The 24,817-nt window shown below is 38.9% G+C and overlaps 2 protein-coding genes across 2 annotated transcripts; one reads left to right on the top strand and one right to left on the bottom strand.

Moving 5' to 3' along the window:
- The first annotated feature begins 16,915 nt into the window (after window positions 1–16,915).
- Window positions 16,916–18,637, top strand: Mrpl2 (mitochondrial ribosomal protein L2). Its single transcript, XM_070308724.1, has 2 exons — window positions 16,916–17,149; window positions 17,838–18,637. The coding sequence occupies exons 1-2, from the start codon at window positions 16,921–16,923 to the stop codon at window positions 18,515–18,517; spliced, it is 909 nt and encodes a 302-aa protein (XP_070164825.1). The 5' UTR covers window positions 16,916–16,920; the 3' UTR covers window positions 18,518–18,637.
- Window positions 17,634–21,706, bottom strand: Sfxn1-3 (Sideroflexin-1-3). The gene is made up of 4 exons (XM_070308723.1): window positions 21,224–21,706; window positions 20,667–20,843; window positions 19,905–20,293; window positions 17,634–19,544 (listed from the first exon to the last, which is right to left on the bottom strand). Exons 1-4 carry the CDS (start codon window positions 21,409–21,411, stop codon window positions 19,300–19,302), a joined length of 999 nt encoding a protein of 332 aa, XP_070164824.1. The 5' UTR covers window positions 21,412–21,706; the 3' UTR covers window positions 17,634–19,299.
- Between the last annotated feature and the right edge of the window lie 3,111 nt (window positions 21,707–24,817).

Consider the following 24,817-nt stretch of genomic DNA (forward strand, 5'->3'; position numbering starts at 1 on the left):
ATGGACGAAAGAGTACAAATTGTTCGCGAGAATGAAAATATAAATACCGTTGAAAAATTTACGTTCACGAGCATTATTACCGCACAAAAGAACGGTGTCTGTATACGTCGCGCCTTTTATCTGCCATTATAGTCGCGGTCGATTGCCCGTTGTTACCGCATAATTATTGACGGACGTTAAAAATTTCGTACAATAAAATTTATATATCGAACGTTGCGTATTCGATGGAACGGATGTGAAGAAACAAACTTAGGGACATGTTTTAATCGTAGAAAGAGAGATTCCGACAAGATTGATCGGGCACATTTACATAGTGTGGGTCGAGAGGATGGTGAATGGGACCGGTTCAGGTACAGGATTGCTCTGGTTGATTCTAATTGAATCGTCCTTTGGCCTCTCTCTAAGCGATCGCATTCCCGCTGTTGCTGACGAGCGAGACGCTTTACCCTGCCAGGCTCTTCTATTACGCGCACCCGGTTAGAGGTCTCCGAGGTCTCAGATGACTGGTCTTATTTTAAACGCAATCGACTCGATCTTCCTCCGTAACGAAAAAAAGTAGGATTCGTGACCACATCGCGTTATTAACAGCCGTGTCATTCTATATCGAACCGCATAGATTTTTAAAGTAAATTCTCAGTTTTTAATGCCAGTTTACGATCGCATGCAGTTTATATTTCTAAGAAACTGCATAAATAACTTTGATGCCTTTTCTCCAACATTTCTAGAATTTATGATGCGTAAATACTTTTAATATACTCTATATATTATTTTTATGATAAATACTCTTTATATATAAACATTTATATTTTACTAACTTTTAAAAATTCTATACAATTAAAGAAAAGAAGCGTTTGTTTTTAAAACAGATGTATAGCAAGCAACATACAAATTCTCTATAAAAAATATATATGTAATTATTTAATATTTAAAAAAGAATCATGGATCTTGAAAACAGCTATATCATTATTGTTCTTATTTAGGTTTTGTAATGAATGGAAACGTCCATTTGGCAAATGTAAATATAAAATTGTAAACATTTTTACAAAACTTTTGCTGCTCAAATATTAATATTCATCTCATCGCGTAATGCATGCATTCCTGTGTCGTGTGAGAAAAGAATTTATATTGTAAATACTTTTTTGATTGAATTACATATCGATAAATAGCACTTTCATTGTAGCCTTATATATTAGGTGTACAACTTTGCTTCCGCCGTTTTCCTATAGATGGCTTTAGCGATAAGTAGTGGTCGAAATAAATTGATCATAGACGTCACGCGATAAACTTGGGCATCTGTCAACATAATCCCATAGAAACATTAGTCGATTTGTGTCTGCATCATAAAGTTATTCTCGATTGAAAATGTCAGTTTACGAGGCAAATTCTCGTCATTTGCGGGAGGTTTTAATTTTCTGCTTCAATATGAAGAAATCTGCGGCTGAGGCTCATCGAATGCTCTCAAATACTTATGGTGAAGCCGCTATTGGTGAAAGAACGTGTCGTGAGTGCTTTCAACGCTTCAAGAACGGTGATTTTCACGTCGAAGACCGGCATAGCGGTGGAAGAGAGAAGGTTTTCGAAGATGCAGAATTGGAGGCATTACTTAACGAAGACTCGAGTCAAAGTCAAAAAGAATTGGCACGATCATTGGGAGTGGACAATACTTTGAATCATAAATGTATAACCAGTTTTTTACAATAAAGCCTCGAATTTCGGAAAAAAAATGGCGGAAGCAAAGTTGTACACCTAATAGCTCTTCGTCGATATTACGCGTTAGTCGGGTTTCTCGTCAACCAAGAGTCTCGATTCGAGCAGGTATCATGAAAAAAGCTCGCTAATAAAAGACCATCGTTCGTTCGTTTGCGTATACGTCGCTACGATACGTAAGACGCGCGTTCCGATCTCACCAAAATTTTCCCCTTTTAGAATCGAGCGAGCCGGCGCGCACGCGTGGGTATTAAATTAATGTAGTCGACTCCGTAGCCGGCGATTAAACAAAGGGTGAAAATTGAGCACCCTCCCCCGCAGTTCAGTGCCGACGTTGAACATCCAACGGGCGGCACGTATAGAGTTTGGGGAGATCGACTATGTAACGTACATACATATAGATATAAACGCACACGTCTGTAAATTTCGCGTGCCTCAGTACGCATCCCGCGCAACACAATTGAGCGTGTCTGCGTAAAACGTCGATTTGCCCATACATACATACATACATACGTACGTACGGATTTTCGCACACTGCACTCGGCGGTCTCACGCTCGAGTAACTGCAGTGTGTGTATACGCGACGAAAAGCGTGCGTGTGAGTGTGCGCATTTGTGACTGACTGAAATGCATATATGCAGGAGCGAACGTGGTGTATGAGAAAGGTGGTCCTCTCATATGTATTATACAAAGTATCTAAGCTGCCTGTACTTTCTTTGATATAAAAATCTTGAACTTTGTACCCTTACGGGGTAAATTTATCTTTAAGAAAAATAAATACGTTTACCGATATTGATAACATTTTTAATCGTTTCCCCCAAATTTTAAGCAAGCTTTACTTTAACGAAATTTTAGGATCGGTCACAAGGGTAGTTCACAGAAATGAATATATGTTGAGACGTTTTATTAAAAAGACGCTTCGTTGACGTCCCGTCAAGTTCTTGTTAGGGAAATCTCGATTCCACGCTGATGACAGGAATCTGCAGACGCAAGAAAGCCCGGGACACCCGGTATGCGGCGCGCCCGCGCGCCTCTATACCTATGTACACATCGGGCGGCCGCCGTGGGGTGGTCGGGCGGGTAACGGGCTTCGTTCGTTGAATGCGGTTTAATATTAATGGAACTGATGATAAGCAACGCAAACAAGCGTCGAGTCTCCCGGGAGAGATCTGCCTTCTGTTAGCCGGCGTACAGCGGAGGGATGCACGACACACGCGCGACGCACACCGACGCGGAGATCCGCGTCGCGCCAACAGAGGCTACCGTCATTCGTGGTTACCGTTGCAGCGCGGGCAACCCGGACGGCGTAGGGCGCGCAACTCCCGAAAGGGCAGAGGGAGAGAAAGGAGCGGTGCCTGGCGTACGTATACTCGCGCGCGCGCACGCGCGCAACATACACGAGGGGTAACGTGTAACTGCGATCGTTTACGCGCGTATATACCCCGCACGTGCCCCGGGGTACGCGTTCCCGTAATGCGTCCGTGTAACGTGTGTAAATCAGCGAGAAAGAAGGGGGATGGGGGCAAGGAATGGAAGGGGACGGAAGGATGATCGTTCTCGTCGCTACTTATATACATACTTTGAACGCGCCGGAGTCCCCGTCGCGGGACCCCGCTGCGGATTGCGCCCAGCCGACCTATTCGCTACCGATACCCGTCGTAAAGCGGCGAGTGTGTTTGCTCGCCAAATTAGAAAACCATCGACGAGCGACCCGTTGAAGGGAGTGTACGCGCGCAGTCTGCGGAGTTCGAGTCTCGTGGCAAGTGGTCGCGATCAGTCGACGATCAGTCGACTACTGTTCTCCTTGAAATAACACGGGGGATACGCTGGCGAAAACGTATAAAGGCAGGCGTCGACGTAGCCTCTCTATTAATGCAATACTCTTTGTTCTTTATTTTTAGCCTGCGAATGAAGTTTATTTTCAAATTCTTACAATTAAATATATATATATATGTACAATATATATCGCGCGAAAAATATTTTTTTTAAAAACAATTTAAAGGATCGTAATTTAAGCTTCTTTTTATTTTATTTTATTTTTATTTTTTTTTCAGAGAATACATCTTAATTCTTTTACGTTTGTCATCGTAAGTTCCTTCTTAGGAGCTATCTTCCAAGACTAATTCTAACGAATAATTTCTTGATTTTGCAATGTAAAAAGAACATTGTATTAGCTACAATATCTCCATAAACAACATATCGAATTTTTTATTCTAGGTAAAGATGCGATAACTTAATAGAGCATTATACGAGACTATTGTAATCGCCAAGCCGTGAGATTACAGCGGATAATAGTGCGATATTCAGCGGTTCGATGCAAGTTTAAAACTCACCACAAAAGGCCGGGTTAATCGAGAGCCGGGGCTCTTTGTTCCGCGGCATACGGAATAATGGGGAGGGGGAGGAGGGTGGAGGAAGAGGTGGTAGGTAGGTAGGTAGGTAGGTAATATTGAAGCGAAATCGCGGGTAATAACATCAAGGATTTCGTAACCCCGGCACCGACGACGATTCGTGACGCGCGCGAGGCTATGAATTCTCGCACGAAAAGCGTATTTTGCTTACCGTGCACTTAAAAAAAAAAAAAAAAAAAAAAAAAACGGGTTTGAAAAAAAGAGCAGTCAAAAATCGAGCAATACATAAGCTTGGCCGGGAAACACGATGGCGCGCGCGGAGCCCGTAGAGCGCGGGGCTCATATCGTATTAATAGGCAATCCGGACAGCCGAGGGGTGTCATAAACTCAACCCCCTAATACTCGCCTAAACTACCTCGGTTAAATAATGGAATCCCTATTTCCACCCCCTGCCACCGCCGCCTGCCAACCGTCGCCTCCGTTACATTTCTCTCCGCGCCGGCTCCTTGTTTGCCGGCTCCCAACCACGAGCACGAATCGTCTCGTCGTGCTTCTCCGCGGGGTCTTCGACACCGAAGACACCGGCGTGCTTGTATGCCTGTCTGTACCCTAAACTAGGAAGCCGCGTGAATTAGCTATCGCTCGCTCCTACTAATTTATATACCGGAGACTTGTACGCCCTATCCGGCGTTCAGCCGTCTACCTATCTACCGCGTTCAGTTAATTATAAGCGTACGCGTCATTTAAATTGCAATCGAGTATTTTGCGATAGTTGGGCCGGGTAACGGGGCGAGATTGCTCGTCCGTATTGTCGACGGATCAAATTACAGACAACACGTCGCACCTCGATGCACCGCGCCGCGCTCCAAAAAGTGGTGGCAATTGCGTAAATTGGCTCCGCCATGAATCGTGTCGCGCTTAATTAATCAGCTGCGAGTAGGGCGAGAGGTTATCCACTTCGAGCTGTGAAGCTTAATTCGCGAAAATTTTGTAATCGTAAATTGCTTACGCGCTTTAATTTAAAAATCATCGATAATTTATATCGTTGTTATTTTTTTTTTTTTTTTTTTTTAGTATTTATTCATTAACAGCTTATCTAAAGAGATTAGATTTTTGCGATATTTTATAATGCAAAACGATCATTTCATCGAGAATTTCGTTAGATATATTATTGAGATATCTTCTCTTTCATTTCTCCTGTTTAATTTGGTTCGGTTGATTATTAACGTTGCACGCTATAATCTTCCTTTTACAGCGCAGTGTCTGCTTGCCGTTAATATTGTTCGAGAAGTAGTTATTTTGAGATTGCGCTTCCAAACAGAAGTAAAAGAGAAAGAGAGAGAGAGAGAGAGAGCACGGAGTCTCTTCTCCGCTCGCGATGTTCTCATTGAGATGCGGGCAGGATTCAAAGTTTGCGTAAACGTTTAAAATAGCGTAGCGACAAGTTTGCACTTGAGCTTATATCCAAGCACAAATTACCTTTCGCTTAAGAGCTAATTAAGAGATGGTTCTATTCGGTGACTCTCGTCGGGGAGCAACTCTAGCGGAAACAAAATTCCACCGACCTAGTAACGTGTCCTGACCCCAGGACTCGAGGATGGTGAACCCTCTGTCGTATTCTCTCCGCGATACTTATATATATATATATATATATATATATATATATATATATATATATATATATATATACATGTTATACATAGACCAGACCAATCTCGAGTAATCGTTACGACCTACCGTAGACAGATAAGAGTATCCGACTGCTTTCGCCTCGATTCCTTCTTCCTTCTTCTCGCCATCGTGTCCCTTCGTTCCCTTATCCGCGATATCAAAAAGCGAATAGTTCTCCCGGATTCCCCGGAGTCGACTTAGATATCCAGAGTAGATATCTAAAGTGGCGGACGATCCTCGATGAACCGTGACCGTTCAGGATTCAGCGTATCTTCATATCGGATAGTGAAGCGATGAGCTCGATTCGTCTGATGTTACATGTGGCGTTTACCTGATTTAATCACCCATATAGAGATACATCGTGAAAATATATATTACTGTTTTTTTTCTAAAAACTTCTTTTTAGTTTATCGGGGTAGCTTTCTGCAACACGCGCAAATTTTTACGGAAAATAAAATCTGATAAGATCTACAATCAATTTAGATTTAATTATTAAAATATTAAAATTTTCAAATTAAAATGTTAAATTATAAAAAAAAAAAAAAAATTTGAAAAGAAATAATATTATTCTTTAAAATTTTTCTCTAATGCGTTTTAGTTTTTGCTAAAATCTTTGGCGGACGATGCTGGTCAATTACTAGGAAACGTTTTGTTTAATAATAGATACATATATAAGATCTGATATTTATATAAGGCGTCATCAATGGAACCATCAGGCAACTACTTCTCGTTTGTTTTGCTTTTAACGCGAATGGATGGGCAAGATGTATCCCAAACGCTTCGCGAAAGAAACGAAACGGCACGGAAAAGTAGTCGGAAATCGTAAAGTGCTCGACACCTCGATCCTCCTGGACAAATAAGACAGCGCGCAAGAGGATGAGGCGATGACGACGGGAACGACGCGCGACATATCGGAGTCGACAAGCGCTTCGAGATTCAGTCGTCTTCCATTCAGCCCGAGAGAACACGAGAGATGAGTATAAGCGTATCAGAGTCTATAAGAGAGAGGGAGAATAAGGGAGAGAGATAAAGATAGAGAGAGAGAGAGAGAGAAATTGAGACGGTCGGCTGGGGACGTCAGGGGTCGAGGGTGGCAGCTAAATAATAATTCTCACTTAACTAACTCGGTTAACTAGCTTCGCCGCGGCTAATAATAAAGGAGTCGTCGTACGTTGAGCATCGCCTGACGGTGGGTCGTGTCTCTGGTAGAGAGAGAATGAGATGGAGAGAATGTAGGAGAGGAGAGGATCATTTTCACAGAGGGCGAAGGTAGGAGGAGAGACGACGGGTGCGCGGCCGCAGAGCGCGTCGAGGTCTGAAGTCAATTTGTCGGGGAATGTGTTGGCAACACGTGTGGCACTCGCGAGACCTCGTCCCTCCCGTCTTTCTCCGTCTCTCGTATGTCTCATGATGAGTATGCCGAAAAACCCCACGAAATCTAGGCGCAACGCGAAGGACCATCGAGGAGTACGCCAATGAAAAAAAGGCAGGCAATTAAGCGTCCTACGACGCAAGAAGAACGATCGGACCAGACTTGCAGTCACCTCCGGAGAGAAGAGGACTCGTCTTTCGATCGCGGAGTGAAGTGACATTCCCCGTTTCGACGTTTCGACCCTCGTCGAAAGATATATTACACGTAAAAGTGCGAGTATGGCTGGGCGAAATGGCGATATAAGTTAGTATAGTCCGTTTTATAGTATGTAAAAAGAAAAATATCTTTAAAATTTCTCTTATATACATTTTATCGTAGAAAAATTTGGGCAACACGCATACATACATACATATATATTGTATATGTGTTACTATTCTATTTTACATATTGCAATGAAAATTAGAAGTGAGTTTATTAAATTCTCTCTAATTATAAGATTATGCTGTACATATTGTTCATGAATTTTCATTTAACATAAATTTTAGTAATACGTAAAGGAATAAAGAGAAAAGTCTTAATCTAAAAATATTATTTCGAGAAACGAATAATTAGCCGGAGTAGTCAAGAATCTCGTCGAAAAAGCAAATTAGCCTCGTAGTTTGCTTTGGGATATATGAGTGTTCTCCAATAGAAGCTTCTCGTCTTAATCACGATCTATCTGTTCTTATAAGAGATTCACATACTACATCACATAGCAGTAAATTAGACGATCCTTATTTGTAAGCGTAGATAAAAATAAAGCATTTAGAAACAACAAATAAATCCATGATATTTGTCAATCATTATCTTATATTGTACCATCTTTTATATTTTAGGCTAATTATATATCGTATGGATATATTTTCTTTGTCATGCGTTTTATATTATTATACATTGTAGAGACACATATATTGTATTTAATTCTATTGATACTCTTGAAAATTTCAAAACACGTTAATCAAACATTGTGTAAATTTTTTCAGCTTCGATACATTTTAAATATGCTACTAGTTACTAGTTACTAAAGGCATACATAAATAAACATCCTTTACGAATCAGCGAGCTGTGTTTGCTTCGCCGTACATCTCTCTCATACGGAGAAATCTGGATTCACGTAGATCGAAATTCGTGTAGAATCTGTTGACGTTCCGAGAACTACAAACGTGTTTGTCCGCATCATTAAACTATAATATTACTATTCAAATTTCTCAATCTATAGGCATTATTATAGAGCGTAAAATAGAGATGGATAAGATCAAGTTAGAGAATTTTTAACGAGATTCGCAAAGATTTCGAAAACGATATTTTTTTGTCTTAATTTTATATTACAATATCGGGTTTTTTTTTTTTTTTTTTTTTTTTTTTTTTTTTTTTTTTTTTTTTTTTAAGCAGAAGCAAAACATTGCAAATACGATTTTTTGTTCAGAATCTACGTGCTTCAAAAGTACGTAGATTTTGCGCTCCGCTTATTATCAGCTCTTTATAAAATGTGATGATCAATAAAAAAGATAATTAGATGACAATATATACCGGCTGGTTTGATAAGTTGTATACGCTATACGTGACGCCTACCGCCTTTTTTTTTTTTTTTTTTTTTGGTGGTCCAGATTCAAGGATCCGATGAACCTTCCGGTCGTCGGGGTCGCGTCCGCAGCCAGCCACTACGTAGGTATCCACTTATAAACACGACCCTACTTACTCTTTCCGTAGTCCTGGCCTCGTAGGACTCGCGTCAGAGCGGTAAAAGGGTAGATAGATACACGGCACGGTATTAGTAGGTATTAGGTGTTGGCCTGGGAACGACTGCACGTGCTGGCGAGGAATCCCATCCCTCCTGCGAGTTCGGATAATTCTTTAAGTGCTTCCTTTCTCCCCCGCTCGCGCCGTCGCCCACGACTCCGTCGCTCTTACCCGGGGGCCGTTCCTCGGTCCCGACCTACCCCCGGCTACCCACCCATCAGACCGACGTGCTCGCGGTGCCACTTCAGGATCTATATACGACCCGCTCTCTTTTCCTCCCTTCTTTGTCATCCTCAGCACTGAGATACTGCCTTTTAGCAATTTTCCGTATGCACCTACTAATCTCCAGTTCTACGAGGGTGAAGCAGAGAGACCGAAAGAGAGACAAAGAGAGAGAGAGAGAGAGAGAGAGAACAAGACGCCTTAACGTAATGCCGTTAATCTCCTTAGCAATGCGAAAGTTAAATGGCTTCAGATTGAATGCACTGTAATGAGTACGCGAGAGCAGTGTTTCAATATCAAGAGGAAATTATGCTATGTACAATACATTGAACTCGAGATGTTATCTTAAAAAGATAAAAATAATAATTTAAAAAAATTTTAACGTACTAAAAATAATATTTATTATATATATTTAGTTGCTTTATATATATATATATATATATATATATATATATATATATATATATATATATATATATGTATATAAAGGGCGTAAAAAATTATATCCGTTACATTGATTTTGGATATTATAAATCTTTTCAGAAATGATATTTACTAATTTTCATACGATTGCTTTTATTCTTGGCTATCTATAGATCTTTTTTTCAACGTATAGATAATAAATATAATGTGTGCTTGTATTTTTCATATCGATTATTAATTTTATGATTAATACATTTTTGTTCGCGATTACTATTAAGAAAACACACACGTTCAATCGATATAATAAATACATAACAATTATCTAATCAGTTTCACAACTCAATGTATAAGAATCAAAGCGCTATAAACGGCACTCTCGATGCAACTCGATTTCCGCTTGAATTTTCGGTACTCGAGGGTGTTCTCGTTAATTCGTCGATCCCTGCACGCCGCGTCGCTCGCGCGTTGCATCATAAATAGAGCATTACCACCGCAAATTAGAACGTCGAGTTTCATAATTGCAATGATATTAGCACACGCGAGGCTCGTAACTTGCGCAACTAGTCGGAGTCGCGGCGGCGCGGCTCACTATACGCGTTCGGTAAATGACATAATTATCCCTGAATGAGTACATGCGGATCGAGAGCGTGGCAGTTCCACGAACGAGTAAAATTACTATGTACTTACATACGGGCAGATTGCGGTTTTCCACATCTGTGCTCACGCGATGAACAAAATATAATCCTACCATCCAAGTACCCTATTTACATGCCGGAATTGTGTTCGCGCGTGTCTACCCGATATAGCGCCAAGTTTGTCGGCAAGGACATCTCGGGGAGCCATTAAAAGGGGTGATGTCGGGCCGCTGCCGCAGGAAAGTCAACGAACCGTTCGAAGATGCCCGAACATCTGGATAAAATTAAGTCGAGCGGCTCTTTTCCGCAGACACGCTGTCTCCGGTGCGTTTCCGACAGTTTCGTGTTTCTTTGTCCCTGTCGCTATTTATTTAAAATCCGCATCGGTTTCCCATTTCGACCGGAAAACATGGCGGGGACGTCATAAAAGAATGTGATACGTACACATCCATTGATACGATATTAATAATCCCTTGAATGCGAGGGATATTGTGATGAAATGTATAGAGGTTGGAAGTTTATAAATTAGTATTGTCGATAATAATTATTTTCTAGAAAAAGTGCAAAAATTTAATAAAAATATTACGAGCGTTGGAGACTTCGTTAACATTGTTTATTAAAAGCGATTTGACCTTTTCTTATAATATTTGCTTGATTAATCGTATAAATATTTTAGAAATTTATTTCGATCTGTTTAAACACACACATACATATATATTAATAATCCTTGAATGCGAGGGATATTGTGATGAAATGTATAGAGGTTGGAAGTTTATAAATTAGTATTGTCGATAATAATTATTTTCTAGAAAAAGTGCAAAAATTTAATAAAAATATTACGAGCGTTGGAGACTTCGTTAACATTGTTTATTAAAAGCGATTTGACCTTTTCTTATAATATTTGCTTGATTAATCGTATAAATATTTTAGAAATTTATTTCGATCTGTTTAAACACACACATACATATATATTTTCGCAGCGCATGTATGTATATCATAGAGACATAAAATTACAGAAGAAATTAGGAATTAACTTTATAACTTTGATCCTTAGATTTTAACGCGGCGAATTAATGAAGCGTTAAGCCTGCGATTAAGAACTTGTACAAACATTGAGATGGATAGGCGTTCTCTCATAATCGCGTCCTGTAATGATCTACACCACTTTGATAATCCTATCGGAGCAACAGATCGTTATTCACAACTTATTGACGAATTCACTGAATTAATTGCGTATGAAAATATCATATTTCGTAATGTCTTAATAAAATCGGGATTTTACGGGAATACGTAGCTTTTTTTCGCATAGCACGTAAGCTCGGGCGAGTGGACATTAAAATTCTATCGAGTTATCCGCAGTTTTGATATTCCCGGTCGTTTGCCAGCGCGCGGCATTTCCAAGGGGATTTTTTTCCGCGATTCGACTGCGCGCTGTACAATTAAAACAAAAGCGAGCGCGAGCACCGGACAAATACTCTCGGTGCCTAGAAAGCGCGGCGGTGTAACGACGAGCATTCGAGGCGTTTCGACATATTCGTGGTTCGTAAAAAAAAAATAAAAAAATAAATAAAAATGAGCTGTTGACGGTGCCGTGGCCGAAGACAATCATCGGGGAGGAAAGTTCGTCGTTTCGCGTCTGGGTATTATATCAATGGTGAACAATGCGCTGCTTGTGGCGCGCGCGAGAGCAAACGCTCAAAAAATAAATTTAAAAAAACAGAAAAGAGAAGAGAGAGAGAGAGAGAGAGAGAGAGAGAGAGAGAGAGAGAGAGAGAGAGAGAGAGATAGGCGAGTGGAGCGAAACGCGCGAATGGTTCGAAAGCGTCGACCTCGCTGGCGTAGAATTTATAGGTAATTATTTTTTCCCGAACGTACGGGCCTGTTTCTCGTCGTCGAAGATGAGATGAGATAGAGATGGCGCGAGAGGATCGCCGCAGCGGGAGGAGGGGTGTGTAATAGGGGCTGCGAATGAGTCTCGTCAAGCGAGAATCCACGTCGAACGGCGACTGCCATTGGACGTGCAAACTAAAGCCAGATCATGTCGCGGATGCGGGTGTACATTTTCTACGGGATCGTATCCACGGAGAACAGCGGAGACCCAACCGTGAGAGACAAGGACGAGGAAGAGCTACTAACGGTAGGATCGCGGATGGAGAACGACGAGGAGGAGGAGGAGGAAGAGCAGGTGATGGCGAAAGGGGGCGACGGTAGGGTGAGGAGGACGCGCGAGAGGGAGAAAGAGAGAAACGAGGGGTTGAGGTATATAACGCGACAATTGCCGGGATGCGACCGTTCGTACGAATTGCGCGCGGGGAACTTAGGTACCGTGTACGTGAATCTCCGCGAGGGGGATGAAGGTAAGAGGGAGAGGGATGAGCACAAGGAGGGCTGGAACGCGAGCGAGGGTGAGGGATTGTATAGATACGTCCCTGCGGCGGTGGTTTGTAATATTATGATAACCCTCTCCCCGCCTGCGCCCGGCTTCCTCCCTTCTTCTCTCTCGCTCTCTGTCTATCTCACTTTCTCTCTCTTTCTCTCGTTTCCCTCCTACGCGTACACCAGGCTGGCAGGCTGCCACCCTCTTTCAGCGGCCATGTTGCCGGGAAATATGATTATTGTTATTATTTGCACCCTCCTTCGTTCGTATCCTCCTGACTCCTCACCTCTTCGTAACAGTCCCATCATCCTGCTGGAGTGGCTGCCTCCGTTTTCTCTCTTTCTCTATATCTCTCACCCTATCCTTCTCTCCTTTTCTGTCTTCACCTCTCTATTTCTCTCGCCCAGCATCCTCATAGTTGTGCCATCCTGCGTAATGCTTTGCAGTTCTCTCCTGCACCTCCCTTCTCGTTACGCGAATCTCTCTCTCTCTCTCTCTCTTCGCCATTCTCTCGCATCATCCCGCGACTCCATTCTCTCGCACTCCTGTTCTTCGTGTGTAGATCTCTCTCCGCTATCGTTAACCGACGAATTGAGAGGAAACGAACGAGAACACAGGACCGAAGCAACCGCCCGTCAACCGAAACCGTTTTCCTCTCTTCCTCTCTCTCTCTCTCTCTCTCTCTTTATCTCTCTCGATCCGTTCCCTTTTTGTCTTTCATTCGTATCGTTCTTTTTATCGTCCTTCCTGTCATTCTCCATCGTTCTCTCCCTCTCACTGCGGTCGTCTGCGAAAATTTTACAATGCGAAATGCCATCCCCGCGTCGCGCCCTTCGGCTCGCTGTATATCTCTGTTCGCGTTTTTTTTTATCACTCTTCATTTCTCTCTTCATCTTTCTCGTGGTTGCGCGCAAGCTCATTTTTTTCCCGTCCATTCTCGCTTTCTCTTTCTCTCATTGCTCCTCCCCAGCTTTCCGCGCGCGGCTCATTTCAACTCGTCCCTGCGGAAACGTTTCATCGACCGAGACCGCCATTCCCGGCTTTTTTTCCTTCGGGCTTTTTCTCGCCTCCTTCGAACTTTCCTCGCGTGTCTAATATCAGGGTTATTCTTTAACGGTCGAAAATCACCAATCGGCGTGAAGATCACCGAGCCGTTCCGCATTAAATACTGCTGCTTATACTATCGATATAAGATAGCTCGCGATGATATTTATTGCAGGACGAGTTGTGCCGTATTTAAAAACGTCCTAATTTTCCGCATTATTTAAATATAAAGAGGCAAATTTAGAGTATGGTGTGTTGCGTATTACGCATAATTTCAAACTTTATCTCAATGATATTTACGTGCAAAGAATTAATGTCTTTATACTGTCGTGTAAAATATCGTGTTTACAATTTAGTTTTCGCTATTTTCAATCCTCTGGAATGTATACAGTTTAACATTAATTTAAAATGGCACGTGAACGCGTTGCTCATGATGCGAACAACAGTATGACTTTTCGTGACACGTGCGTATACGAGCTAATTATTCCACGGTTGAAAAATAAATAGGCAAGTTTTCGTTGCGCCAGAAATTAAAATACATTTGAATTTTCAACATTAGCACATTTAGTGCTAAATGTAGCCATCAAGTTCTCATTGCGTTATCTTATTTCATTTGTTTACATCGTACGCCTTTTTTCAAATTATAGACAAAATATACAAAATCCGACTCTATATATTTAATGCTAAATGTAGAAAGAGATAGGAATTATAATTTTCAAGAGAAATTATTAGAATGATTAACGGGAAATGCATAATATATACGCGCAACTTCTCCATATAGTTATCACACTTTGCGCTTTTCGCATTCTAAAGAAAATTGTTCTCACCTCTAAATGGATAAAAGCAGCGGTAGTGAGCCTCGGATAGACGTAGTACACGTAATTCGCCGTAAACTCGCTTAATCGTGTTATTCGAGTCTCTGCTCGTAAACCGCGAGCGTGGATATGTAACGGTAACGTTAAAGGTAATAAGGACGGTGTGAGAGTCTCGAGACTGTCAAGAGTCAAGATACGAAACAAAGGAAACGGGTGTTGGGTGCTAGGTATTTGTAGAAGAACAAAAGTATAGAAATAAACGGTGGAAAATGAAGAAGAAGAAGAAGAAAAAACTCAGCAAGAATTAGAGGAATTGATTTTTCGATCATTTATCTTATAATTACAGATAATAATAAATAAACTATGTAAACGCGGTATTAGGTAACAGCTGCTTATTCAGAGAACTGTTCGATCATTTAAATCTAGACGTATAATGCATAGTGGCTAGAGAGTAATTTTCTGTAAACTCAATTAATTTGTTATTCGAGTCGAGAAGCGGGCCCGCGTAGTTATGTAATGATAGCGTTAAAGCGTTAATATAAAAAAAAAGAGATGGTACTCGGGAACAAAACGAAGAAGCGAAAGTAAGACGGCCGATATACGTCGAAGGTGGTAGCGGGGAGGAAATAGAGATGAAGGAAAACGAAGGACGAAAGAGAGCGCGAGGTGAAAGTGGGGGTGGTCTTTCGGTCGTGGTAGTCGCGGGAGTCGTGGTAATAAATGGGCAACACGAGCGCTTATAAGGGGTAGGTAATCTAAAGCTTTCGAGGCGGTGGCTGCCGAGAGAAAGGGCGGACGAGAGGAGAGAGCGGTACCAAGGGGGGGGGGGTGGAGAGGATGGAGGACGATGAAGAGAGGTGGGCTAGGCGGAGGGTAACGGGGGTGGTTGGCGCGCGTAGGGTGAGAGGGTCTGGTTGGAGGAAAGTGTGGCGGAGGAAGGGGTGGATAAGGGTGGTTACGGGCGAGAGTGTGAGATAAGGTATAAGGTGGGTAAGATGGCGGACAATTTGCCGCTCGACTACTCTTGCCCGCACCCCTCCCTGGACGATTCCGAGACCTCCACCTCCTTCGTCCCCTTATCCTGGTCTATGTACCGGGTAATAGATGTTCTCCTCTTTCACGACCAACGCGGAGACGCTGAACGCGCGCGCAAAAGCGTACGGCATCCTCCTTTATCTCGCTTATCCTCTTCTTCTCTCGCCGCCGCCTTTCTCTCTCGCGGCAAGACCAGCGGGAGATGAGACGGAAGGGAAAATGCGGGGAGACAGGCTCATGAACGTGCGTGACGGTGAGAATTGCGCGTGCACGCGAGAGACGCGTATATACACGACCGAAATATTGCGGCCGCCCGGTTCACTTGTACGGAAAGCTGTACGCCGCTCCGAGGTACAGTCGTCCATGGATACGTATAGGTATTTAAACGTTCTCCGCACAGAGTTACCCCCTGTCACCCCTTCGCCTATCCACCCCTCTTTCTGCCTATCGTTCCAGTCGCGACGTTTCCGTCGGCGCCCCCTAGTCGGCAGACCGCACCAGCGTGCTCTCTCTTAGCATTCCATCCGCCATCTTCTCACTTAATAAAATAATTACCCCGGACCAATTAAGCGTTCCCCTCCACCCCGCCGTTCGTTCGCTCCTCTCTATGCGGGACGCTGCGCGCATTTTCCACGAGCGGTCTTGGGCGGGATATTAACGCGGCATGTTATTCGAGCGTTTATTCGTTATCACTTTGCGGGATTTACGCGCCGAGACCTTAAGGCGCATCCACTAATTGGCGTGTCGCGTTTGTGCGACTAAACTTTGTTCTCATTATGATGAGTGCCGCAATAAGGTACGTTGATCGTGCGACTTTGCGCAGTTTCATGCGACAATCTTGAAGACGCTACGATGTGAGAAATTCTGATTAAATTAAATTACGTATAACGATATAAAGCACCGTTGAATCGATTTATTAAACGTATACAGTATACAGTAAGTTTTTAAATAAAAAAATATATATATATATGGATAAATCTCCGATAGTTGTTTTCTCTTTTTCGATTATTTGTTTCGTATATTAAGATTTTCGAATATTTTTTCAAGATATATTAATTCTTTGCGATTTCAAGATCAATTTTCTTTGCCATTCGAGATAAATTCAAAAGATGGATTTATATTTTTTTAGTTTGTGAATAAATTAACACTTATCTTCTTTTCTCAGCAAAAATCCAGATAAAGATATTATATATTTTGCGGTATCGGATCTTCAATTTGTCCAAGTATATGAAAATTAAATATTAATCTTCTTTTTTAACTATGCTTAAGAATCTTTAAAAAATATATCACATCGTGCATATAAATGCATGTACAATAGATTCCAAAGTGAAGTTTATGCATATAAGCCTTGAAGTGAAATGAGCAGCGAATATATTATCGAGTAATTTTTCTTACTTTCCATCGATAAAGAGAATTTCGTCGAATCTCAGGCAAGATCGTGTTCACAGATGGCATCACTTGAACTCGATACAGTGCCATTTAAATCAAGATGTCTATCGCGACGTTGGCGTGTCGCGTTTTCGGCCAACAAATACCTAATTTAGTTAGTTCGACGATCTCAGTGTTCTCTCAAGTACCAAGAAGATACAAATGGAAACTCGTAAGGTTGCCGCAAATTGGCCACGGCAAAGCTTTTCGAAGAATTGTCCATTTCAAGGATAAATACACGGTTGAGCCTTTGCAGGTTACAAATTTAGCAGGCAGGGATCCTGTCACAGGTACGTGAGATAATATCATTGCTGCAGCATCTCACATTCTATTACATCTTAGATTGATATAATATTTGATTTTCTTATTGTTCACAAATTTAATGGGAAAAGCATAATCGAAGTGTATATATATTACGAAGCATATGAAAAGAGTAAGTCTGACCTCTGTTGACGAAGCAGGAAATTACTGGAAGATAATATAGATAACTTACACATCGGCTTCTGTTAATATTAGATTCTTGTACATATCTCGGCCATCTATCACATATTTTAATAATATAATTAAATTATATAATAAAAATACAATTATTATATGATTAAAGATAAATTTGGTATATTATATAGATATAATACTGATATAATGTGAAATATACATGCTTATGTTATATGTTAGAGAGAAAGAAAGAGAGAGACAGAGGGAGAGAGAGAAATTAATGCATTATTAATTATATAAACTTTATATGCAGAATAATTTTTTATACAATGGTATTTTGGATAATAATAGCATTAGAAAAAAAAAATTGAAGTTAAGATTAATCTTCAGCGTTTGAGATTAGGCAGTAAATATTCTACTTGCGATCAATATTTTCTTTGCAAAAATATTGCAAATATTTAATTGGAGCATCTACCTTGTTTATTTGAAGCGAGATTTAATTATAAAATAAAAAAATGGATCGTTTTTGAATCATTGAAACAGGTAGAGTAGCGGTAAAAGGAATCGGGGGTGGTATAAAGCACAAGTATCACTGGATCAATTGGATCAGGGATGGACCTAAAGACCTTAATGAACCACCAAAGGAAGAGAAAGTTCTAGAGATCTTCAAGGACGGTTGCAGAACGTGTTTCGTCGCGTTGGTTGGTACCGGACGCGAACTTAAATATATTTTAGCTACCCAGAACATGAAACCGGGCGACATAATACGTACTCATCAAGGAATACCGCGTAATTCTGTAAGGCCGTCGGAGGGAGATGCCTATCCCCTCGGTGCTTTACCCGTAGGAATTAAAGTTAATTGCATAGAGAAATATCCAGGACTGGGTGCATTTCTGATTCATGCCGCTGGTACTTTTGCAACGATAGTAAAGCGAGAGGAGGATCGTACCGTGATACAAATGCCGAACAAAAAGCTTTTTAGCTTGCATGAAACGTGTATGGCTACGGTCGGTCGATTATCGAACATCGAACATGCTTCTACACCAGTTGGCAGCGCGCAGAAAAATCGCGAATTGGGAAATCGACCGAGGAGCGGATTGTGGCAACGTAAAACTGGCAGATTCGGTCGTAAAATAAAGCCGCCTCCTAAAGTAAAACGTATCGATGGCGGATTAAACAAAAAACCAGAAATTGTTGTCTTGAGTTGCACGGAAATTGCTTAAACTATCATACATTGACAAATCACAGTGGCGGATTAAGATATACAATATATTAAAATTTATTCAGAACACTAAATTGTTTATTTTATTGTCGTCGTTACCCTTTCTCACTTAACAGTCTCGATCTTTTATATATCCCTTATATATTGTATCTCGAAACATTCGTTATATGTATACAGGCCAGAGTGGAAGGGAAGATATGTATGTATTTTTTTGGACGTATATAGCTAAGAGAATTCGTTTATAGATCGTAGATAGAGTGCTTGGAAAAATCTAGAAAAGATTTTCAAGATAATTTTTTGCTCGAAAAAATGAAAAAAGATTCAGGAAAATTTATCTCCGAAATCTAAAGAAATTTTCGAGAAATTTTTAATTTTCTTTATTATGATTGTATAAGTTAAAAACTCTAAAAAGCTCAAAATAAATTTATATTAAATTTGTTAAAGTATAAAAGAAGAAATGTTTTAATGTTATATAAAAATTCAAAAAAAGTGTTGAAAATTAAAGAATTTTTTTAAAGATTTAAATACACTCTCGTACGATAATATCCCCGTAAATTTTCAGTTTACTATTGATTATATTTACGGAAATATAAATTATATACAGCAAAACACACATCCGTAAACAAACTGTTTACATAATCGTTGGAAGTCATTGATAATAGTGGCATATTTGTGCTTTCGAATGTTGTGTTTGGGAATGTCTCGTGTATACCTGAGTTTCAAGAGTAGATTTACGTCCTTGAATCGGATTGATAAAGGTATCGGGATCGTGCCCCATATTATTTAAAGGCCCTTATTGTAGTAAACAGTTTCCAGATTGGGATTGTGCGAGCGTATCTGTTCTTGTACGTCGGATTCTAATCGATTTACCGAGATAGGGACGCGTTGTGCGAAAAGAGCACAGCAGAGCGGTGTCGCGAAAGTGAGACAGACTCCACAAATCAGAACTTGAATTGGTCCGGCAGCCCACTTCGCCTTACGCAACAATTGTCTTCGATCCAAGTAATTCATTACTATCGGCGCCAATACTGTAACAATAAAATAATGTTTTCCATTATATGATCTGTAAATCCACACGATCTTTTTATCGACTTCGTTAATTACTTCGAGGCAAATGAGGTCTGTTTATAAAAATTTAGATTTATGTAAATAATTGTATGGTAATAAATATAGCTATCCGTATAATTTTTGCTTACATAATAATATATAAAAATAGAAAAAAATTTAGCTAACAAGTAGTAATTGCTGATAATGTAATTGGCTTTTAACTTATAAATGAAAAATGAGAAAGCTATCAATTGCCTACACATACATATAGTTCAGATACGATTGATTGAAAAATACTATTTAAGAAGTTTGATTAATAAACCTAACGCAGCGAAACTTACTCATGCTCGGAGAGGCCATAAGTATTCGTGATAACGTCACAGATGCGATTGCCTGTTTCGCCGCACGTTTACTGTTACCGACTTTTGTACCGTCCTCGGTTTGCAATTCGATACCACTTTGTAGTTCAGTAATCCTCATCAGAGGAATATTCACGCAATTAGCTGCCGCAACCGCCGCTAATGGTACCAGCCGACCTGCCAACGGTGGTCCACGTTGAGCAAGACGGTTCAAGGTCAACGCCGTTATCACGGCGCCTCCGGTAGCGCCGATATAACTTCGCGCTAACGTTTCCGTGGGGATCGGACTCGAGCCACTGCGGTTCGTGTAATTTACTACAGCATTGAACGACTGGTTGATCCATTGCCAGAAAATTACAGCTGGCGTTGACCTACGAGAATTATAAACGTCTTTCGATAACAACGTAGACTGCTAATAAATATCGTAAATGGACGATCTTCCAATCGCTAAGTAATAATCCTAATTTTCCAGTCTCTTGAATGTTTTGATTGTGGACTTTGTACTGCTCTCGCGAAATAATCGTATTTGAAGTTATCGAAAACTATTTGTTAACATATATTTTCAACCGTTTTTTGTTGTGAAAAATGTAAAAATCGATGGATATAGCGATCGGAAAATTACTGCGTATTGCTATTGCTTAAGAGATTAGTCTTCATATTTTGTTAAAAAGTATCAAAGTATTCGAAGTACTCGATGCTCTTATCACGATAATTTTATGTATGTTGATAATTTTGAGTACGTACTTGTAAAATGTCATCATACAGCCAGTTATTATCATATTCATAGGCACTTGAGCGCTCATACGCCCAATTGATAGCATTTTTTCGCCAGTATCAGGATGGTAAGCGCTGTCGTAAAGATATTTGCAGTTCCATAACTCATCCGCGATGATCCCTTGTTTTTCTAGGCTTTCGCCCTTTCTACGCCGATAAAGTTACACGGATCATTATTTTATATTTATATAATAAATAAAGAACAAAAAAAGAGAGAAAAAAGAGAGAGATAAGAAAGAAAAATATAGAATTTATTTCAGAGAAGGATATAAAACTTAAATAAAAATACGAAGTAATGGAAATAGATGAATTGTCTTAAACAAAATTTATTATAATTCTTCTTTAAACATTTCAGTAAGGTAATTGACAGTCTAATTCAAGACATAAAAATAATGACATTATAACATTGATACATAATATTACACACATACATGCTTTACACGCTAATGTGACATATGATGGCAGTTTGCTGATCATATACATTCCAATAGAGAGAAGGAGAAAAAACTAATTGTAGCAAGGACTACCTGTATTTCGTGACGACATCACGCGCGTGCTCGAGCCGCTGGTTCGAAGCAAAGACATTGAGCGGATTCGTCACTGTCAGAAAGTGCAATGCCCTTCCTTGATATGTGCTCTGATCCCAGTACGGTCTTTCGATGTCTATCCCATCCGGCTCGTTATCCTGCGCCACTGTCTCCTTTCTTTCCGACATCTCTTCCAGCTATTTTCCTGCTACGAGCTGCTGTCTCTCTTTCCCACCTGAATTCACCCTCTCCCCACCTCACCTTCTTGATGTTAGAGAATCGTCGCCTTTTCTTCTCACCTGCTGAGGAGGCTTCGGCAGCCTCCAAGGAGACGGCATACGGTGCCGTTCTATCAACGAGGCAGGCTGTTCACTCAGCTACCAGTCGACTAACCCGTTCCAGAGTCCAGCCGATCTAGTTCTCCTCTCCCTCTCTCTCTCTCTCTCTCTTCGCTTCCTGGGTGTCGTTTCTTCCCTTCGCTCCCCTTGTTCGATCCATCGGCTATGTACTTTGCCTCTTGCCGCGTTCAGCTCTCATCGATAAGACTGTTATGCGCGCGCACGAGCCACCCACATATCTCCGTTTGACGGATTTTCCACGAGATGGTGGCACACGGAGAAATTCACCTGTTTTTTTATGATTGATAAGAATATATTTTTTAATGATATCACAATGTATAATTTGAAAAAAAAAAAAAAATGTTCAAAATATTAATTTCATAGAAAAAATGTGAACGATACATGCGTGATAAGTCATTAAAAAAAATTTGATATAATGTTGTAAAAGAAGAAAACTAAAAAAAATTGTTAATCTGAAAAGAATCTTTTTTATTAATATGGCATTTCATTAGCATTGCGATATTATTATTTTGATATTGCATTTCTAAAAGAGCGCGATAATTTAAACATATAATATTAATTAAAAAATGGAAAACGCGATAATGCGTTTCTCTTGATAATTCCTGGCTAATTCTTAATTAGGAAATAATAGTCAGAATATTGTAAGTTTTGACAGAACATAGATTAGCTATCATTTACTGATTAGTTTATCTTGTCTAATTCTTGGTCAGAAAATAATAACTGAAATATTCAAACTTTTGTCTAAACATCATTTACTCTGATACTAGTTATCATTTACCGATTCGTTTAGTTTGATTATTTTCTCACTATTTTTTGTCCAGAAAGTGTTTTTTTTTTAACAGCATTTTTTAACAGCACCATCTATTAAAAAATTAAATTATGTTTTAGTAGCTAGCCATTTAAATAGCATTTTATCTTAATAGAATTTTGTACCCAGTCATTGGACAGTTACTGCTCAGTAAATTTAAAATTAGTAAAAAAATGGTTAGTTTTTGACTTGTAATCAGTTTTTCCAGACATTTTTCTACTTGAATATTATTTTAGCATTGCATTTTTAAGGGAGCGATAATCTAGATCTAATATTAATTAAAAAACGAAAACGTGATAAAAAATTGCAAGATATAAAATTACAAATTTGATCATGTTCTTAATTTATTAATTTATTAATTTATTAATTTAATTTATGAAATGTATAATACATTATTGAATTATATGTTATATTATTACGAGTAGAGAAAGTAATAAAAGATTTATAAAATTGTATTTGCATCAGTTTTAATTTATGATCAAAAGTCTTATTATTCAATCATCTCAACGTATGTCTTACGTAACATTTTTAGATTTTTAAATACAATAGTTGATGAATAATTAATGACATATTAATATCTTTTACCTGTTGTAAATATACTTTTGTACGAATCCGAATAAACTTGTGTTTATATAAGTTCGTAATCTTATTATATAATATCTATAATATAATATTATTAGCGATCATATATAATATTATTTTTGTATATATATTTTATGAGTATTGTAACAAATGATGAACATAGTTATCACCGTGTGTGACCGTTTTATGTGTTTAAATTTTTAAATTAACAGATCTCTGATCCTCTCAAAGAAATTTTCTGGGACAAGAAATTCACTTTCAAGGTGATAACATCGCTAAATGATTTTGTTAACTAATCGTGATCGTGGTTGCGAAGAAACTCTTTATTCGTGAACGTTCCTTAGAATAATAGAATTGTATTTAGAGCATGTGAATAGATATTTGTTACGGGATTATTACTTTCTCCTAATTAAATCATCTATCGATAACAAGAAGCTAACAGCTTATTAATATACCTTACACATGTAGCATTATGTATAATTATTTATAATGAAAATAATAAATAATATAAATGATTATTTTTGTTTCTATAAAGCATATTAAATGTTAGACCAGTGTTCTATGATTAATTTTAATTATTGGAAATAATGCTTCAATTAGTAATTAATGATAATGCATTAACTTTAGTTGAATCTTAATGAAACGTAATATGTGTTAATCTCAAATTTGCCTTTTGGCAAGTGGGATATTAATTGCGTAATTATACTAGGAAGAATTCTCGAAATAAATCAATATTTACTGTTACATGCTTATATATTAAGGCTATTAAAACTTAAAAATTGTATTAAAGACAGATAGAAGCTAATTAATATTATTGAAATATTTAATTTAATTTTTTTATTCTTTTTAACTGTAGAAATTTAAACATTACCAGTGTATATATGTACCATATGTGTGTGTATGTGTGTGATATCTAACACCGACAGAAACTATTATTTTATATTACACATAACAAGAAGGAAAAAGAATCTATGTCAAGAATCTGTGTGTGACTAAAATGAATGAAGAGCATAAGAAGGTTAAGTCTACAATGATTGTAATCCTGTAGATTGTACGGAATTGTTTCCAACTATTATCATGTAAATTTGTCATTGATACGTTAATTACGACTTTTCTCTTATTAGCAAGGGTCAGTGTTTATGTCAATCGCTGAAACGACCTAAATCATGTGCAATTATTATTAGTTGATCGACATATTTTTTGGCGCTGAGCGGAATATATTTTAACGAATGCTCGATCGTTCACCGAACTTTCTAAATGGTCTCGTCAAGTATCATACTATTTGACTTGATTTTAATGACGCAATTTACGTTTATTGCCCTAACCGTAATCTTATCTTTAGTTCAATTATGCGATTGAGAGCATCGTAGAGAGATATTTGCATGTGAAAACAATATCAACTAAACTAAATCAACAATTTTAATTAACAATATTTGATTAAACTAGAATTTTTTGTCGACACACATTTTTGTTTATATATACATATCTACAATACAATAGCAATTTTTAATATTTCATTATAGCAGCATCTTTTGTGATTAAAAAATAACTAATTTTTGTTTTAAAAAAGTAGATCATACGTGCGATTTTTGGTCGAAATGTCGAAAAAGCTTTCGAGGAAATTTATTTGCTTTAAATTTTCTCAGAGAGCTATATACCTAACTTAAACTATTAATTATTTTAAAACACACAATTTCAAGAAATTATTAGTTTCTACATAATTTTTATTATATTAATTTTATGATATATGTATATTACAAGAGACCAAAATGTGCCATGTAATTGCAGATATGTCTGATCGGCATTCCAGATTAAAAGAGAGAGACGAATCCACTAATTTTCTCA

The sequence above is a fragment of the Polyergus mexicanus genome, unplaced genomic scaffold, assembly GCF_030449975.1.
Source record: "Polyergus mexicanus isolate NDT 795.1 unplaced genomic scaffold, iyPolMexi1.0 SCAF_16, whole genome shotgun sequence".
In the NCBI taxonomy this organism is placed as follows: Eukaryota; Metazoa; Arthropoda; class Insecta; order Hymenoptera; family Formicidae; genus Polyergus; species Polyergus mexicanus.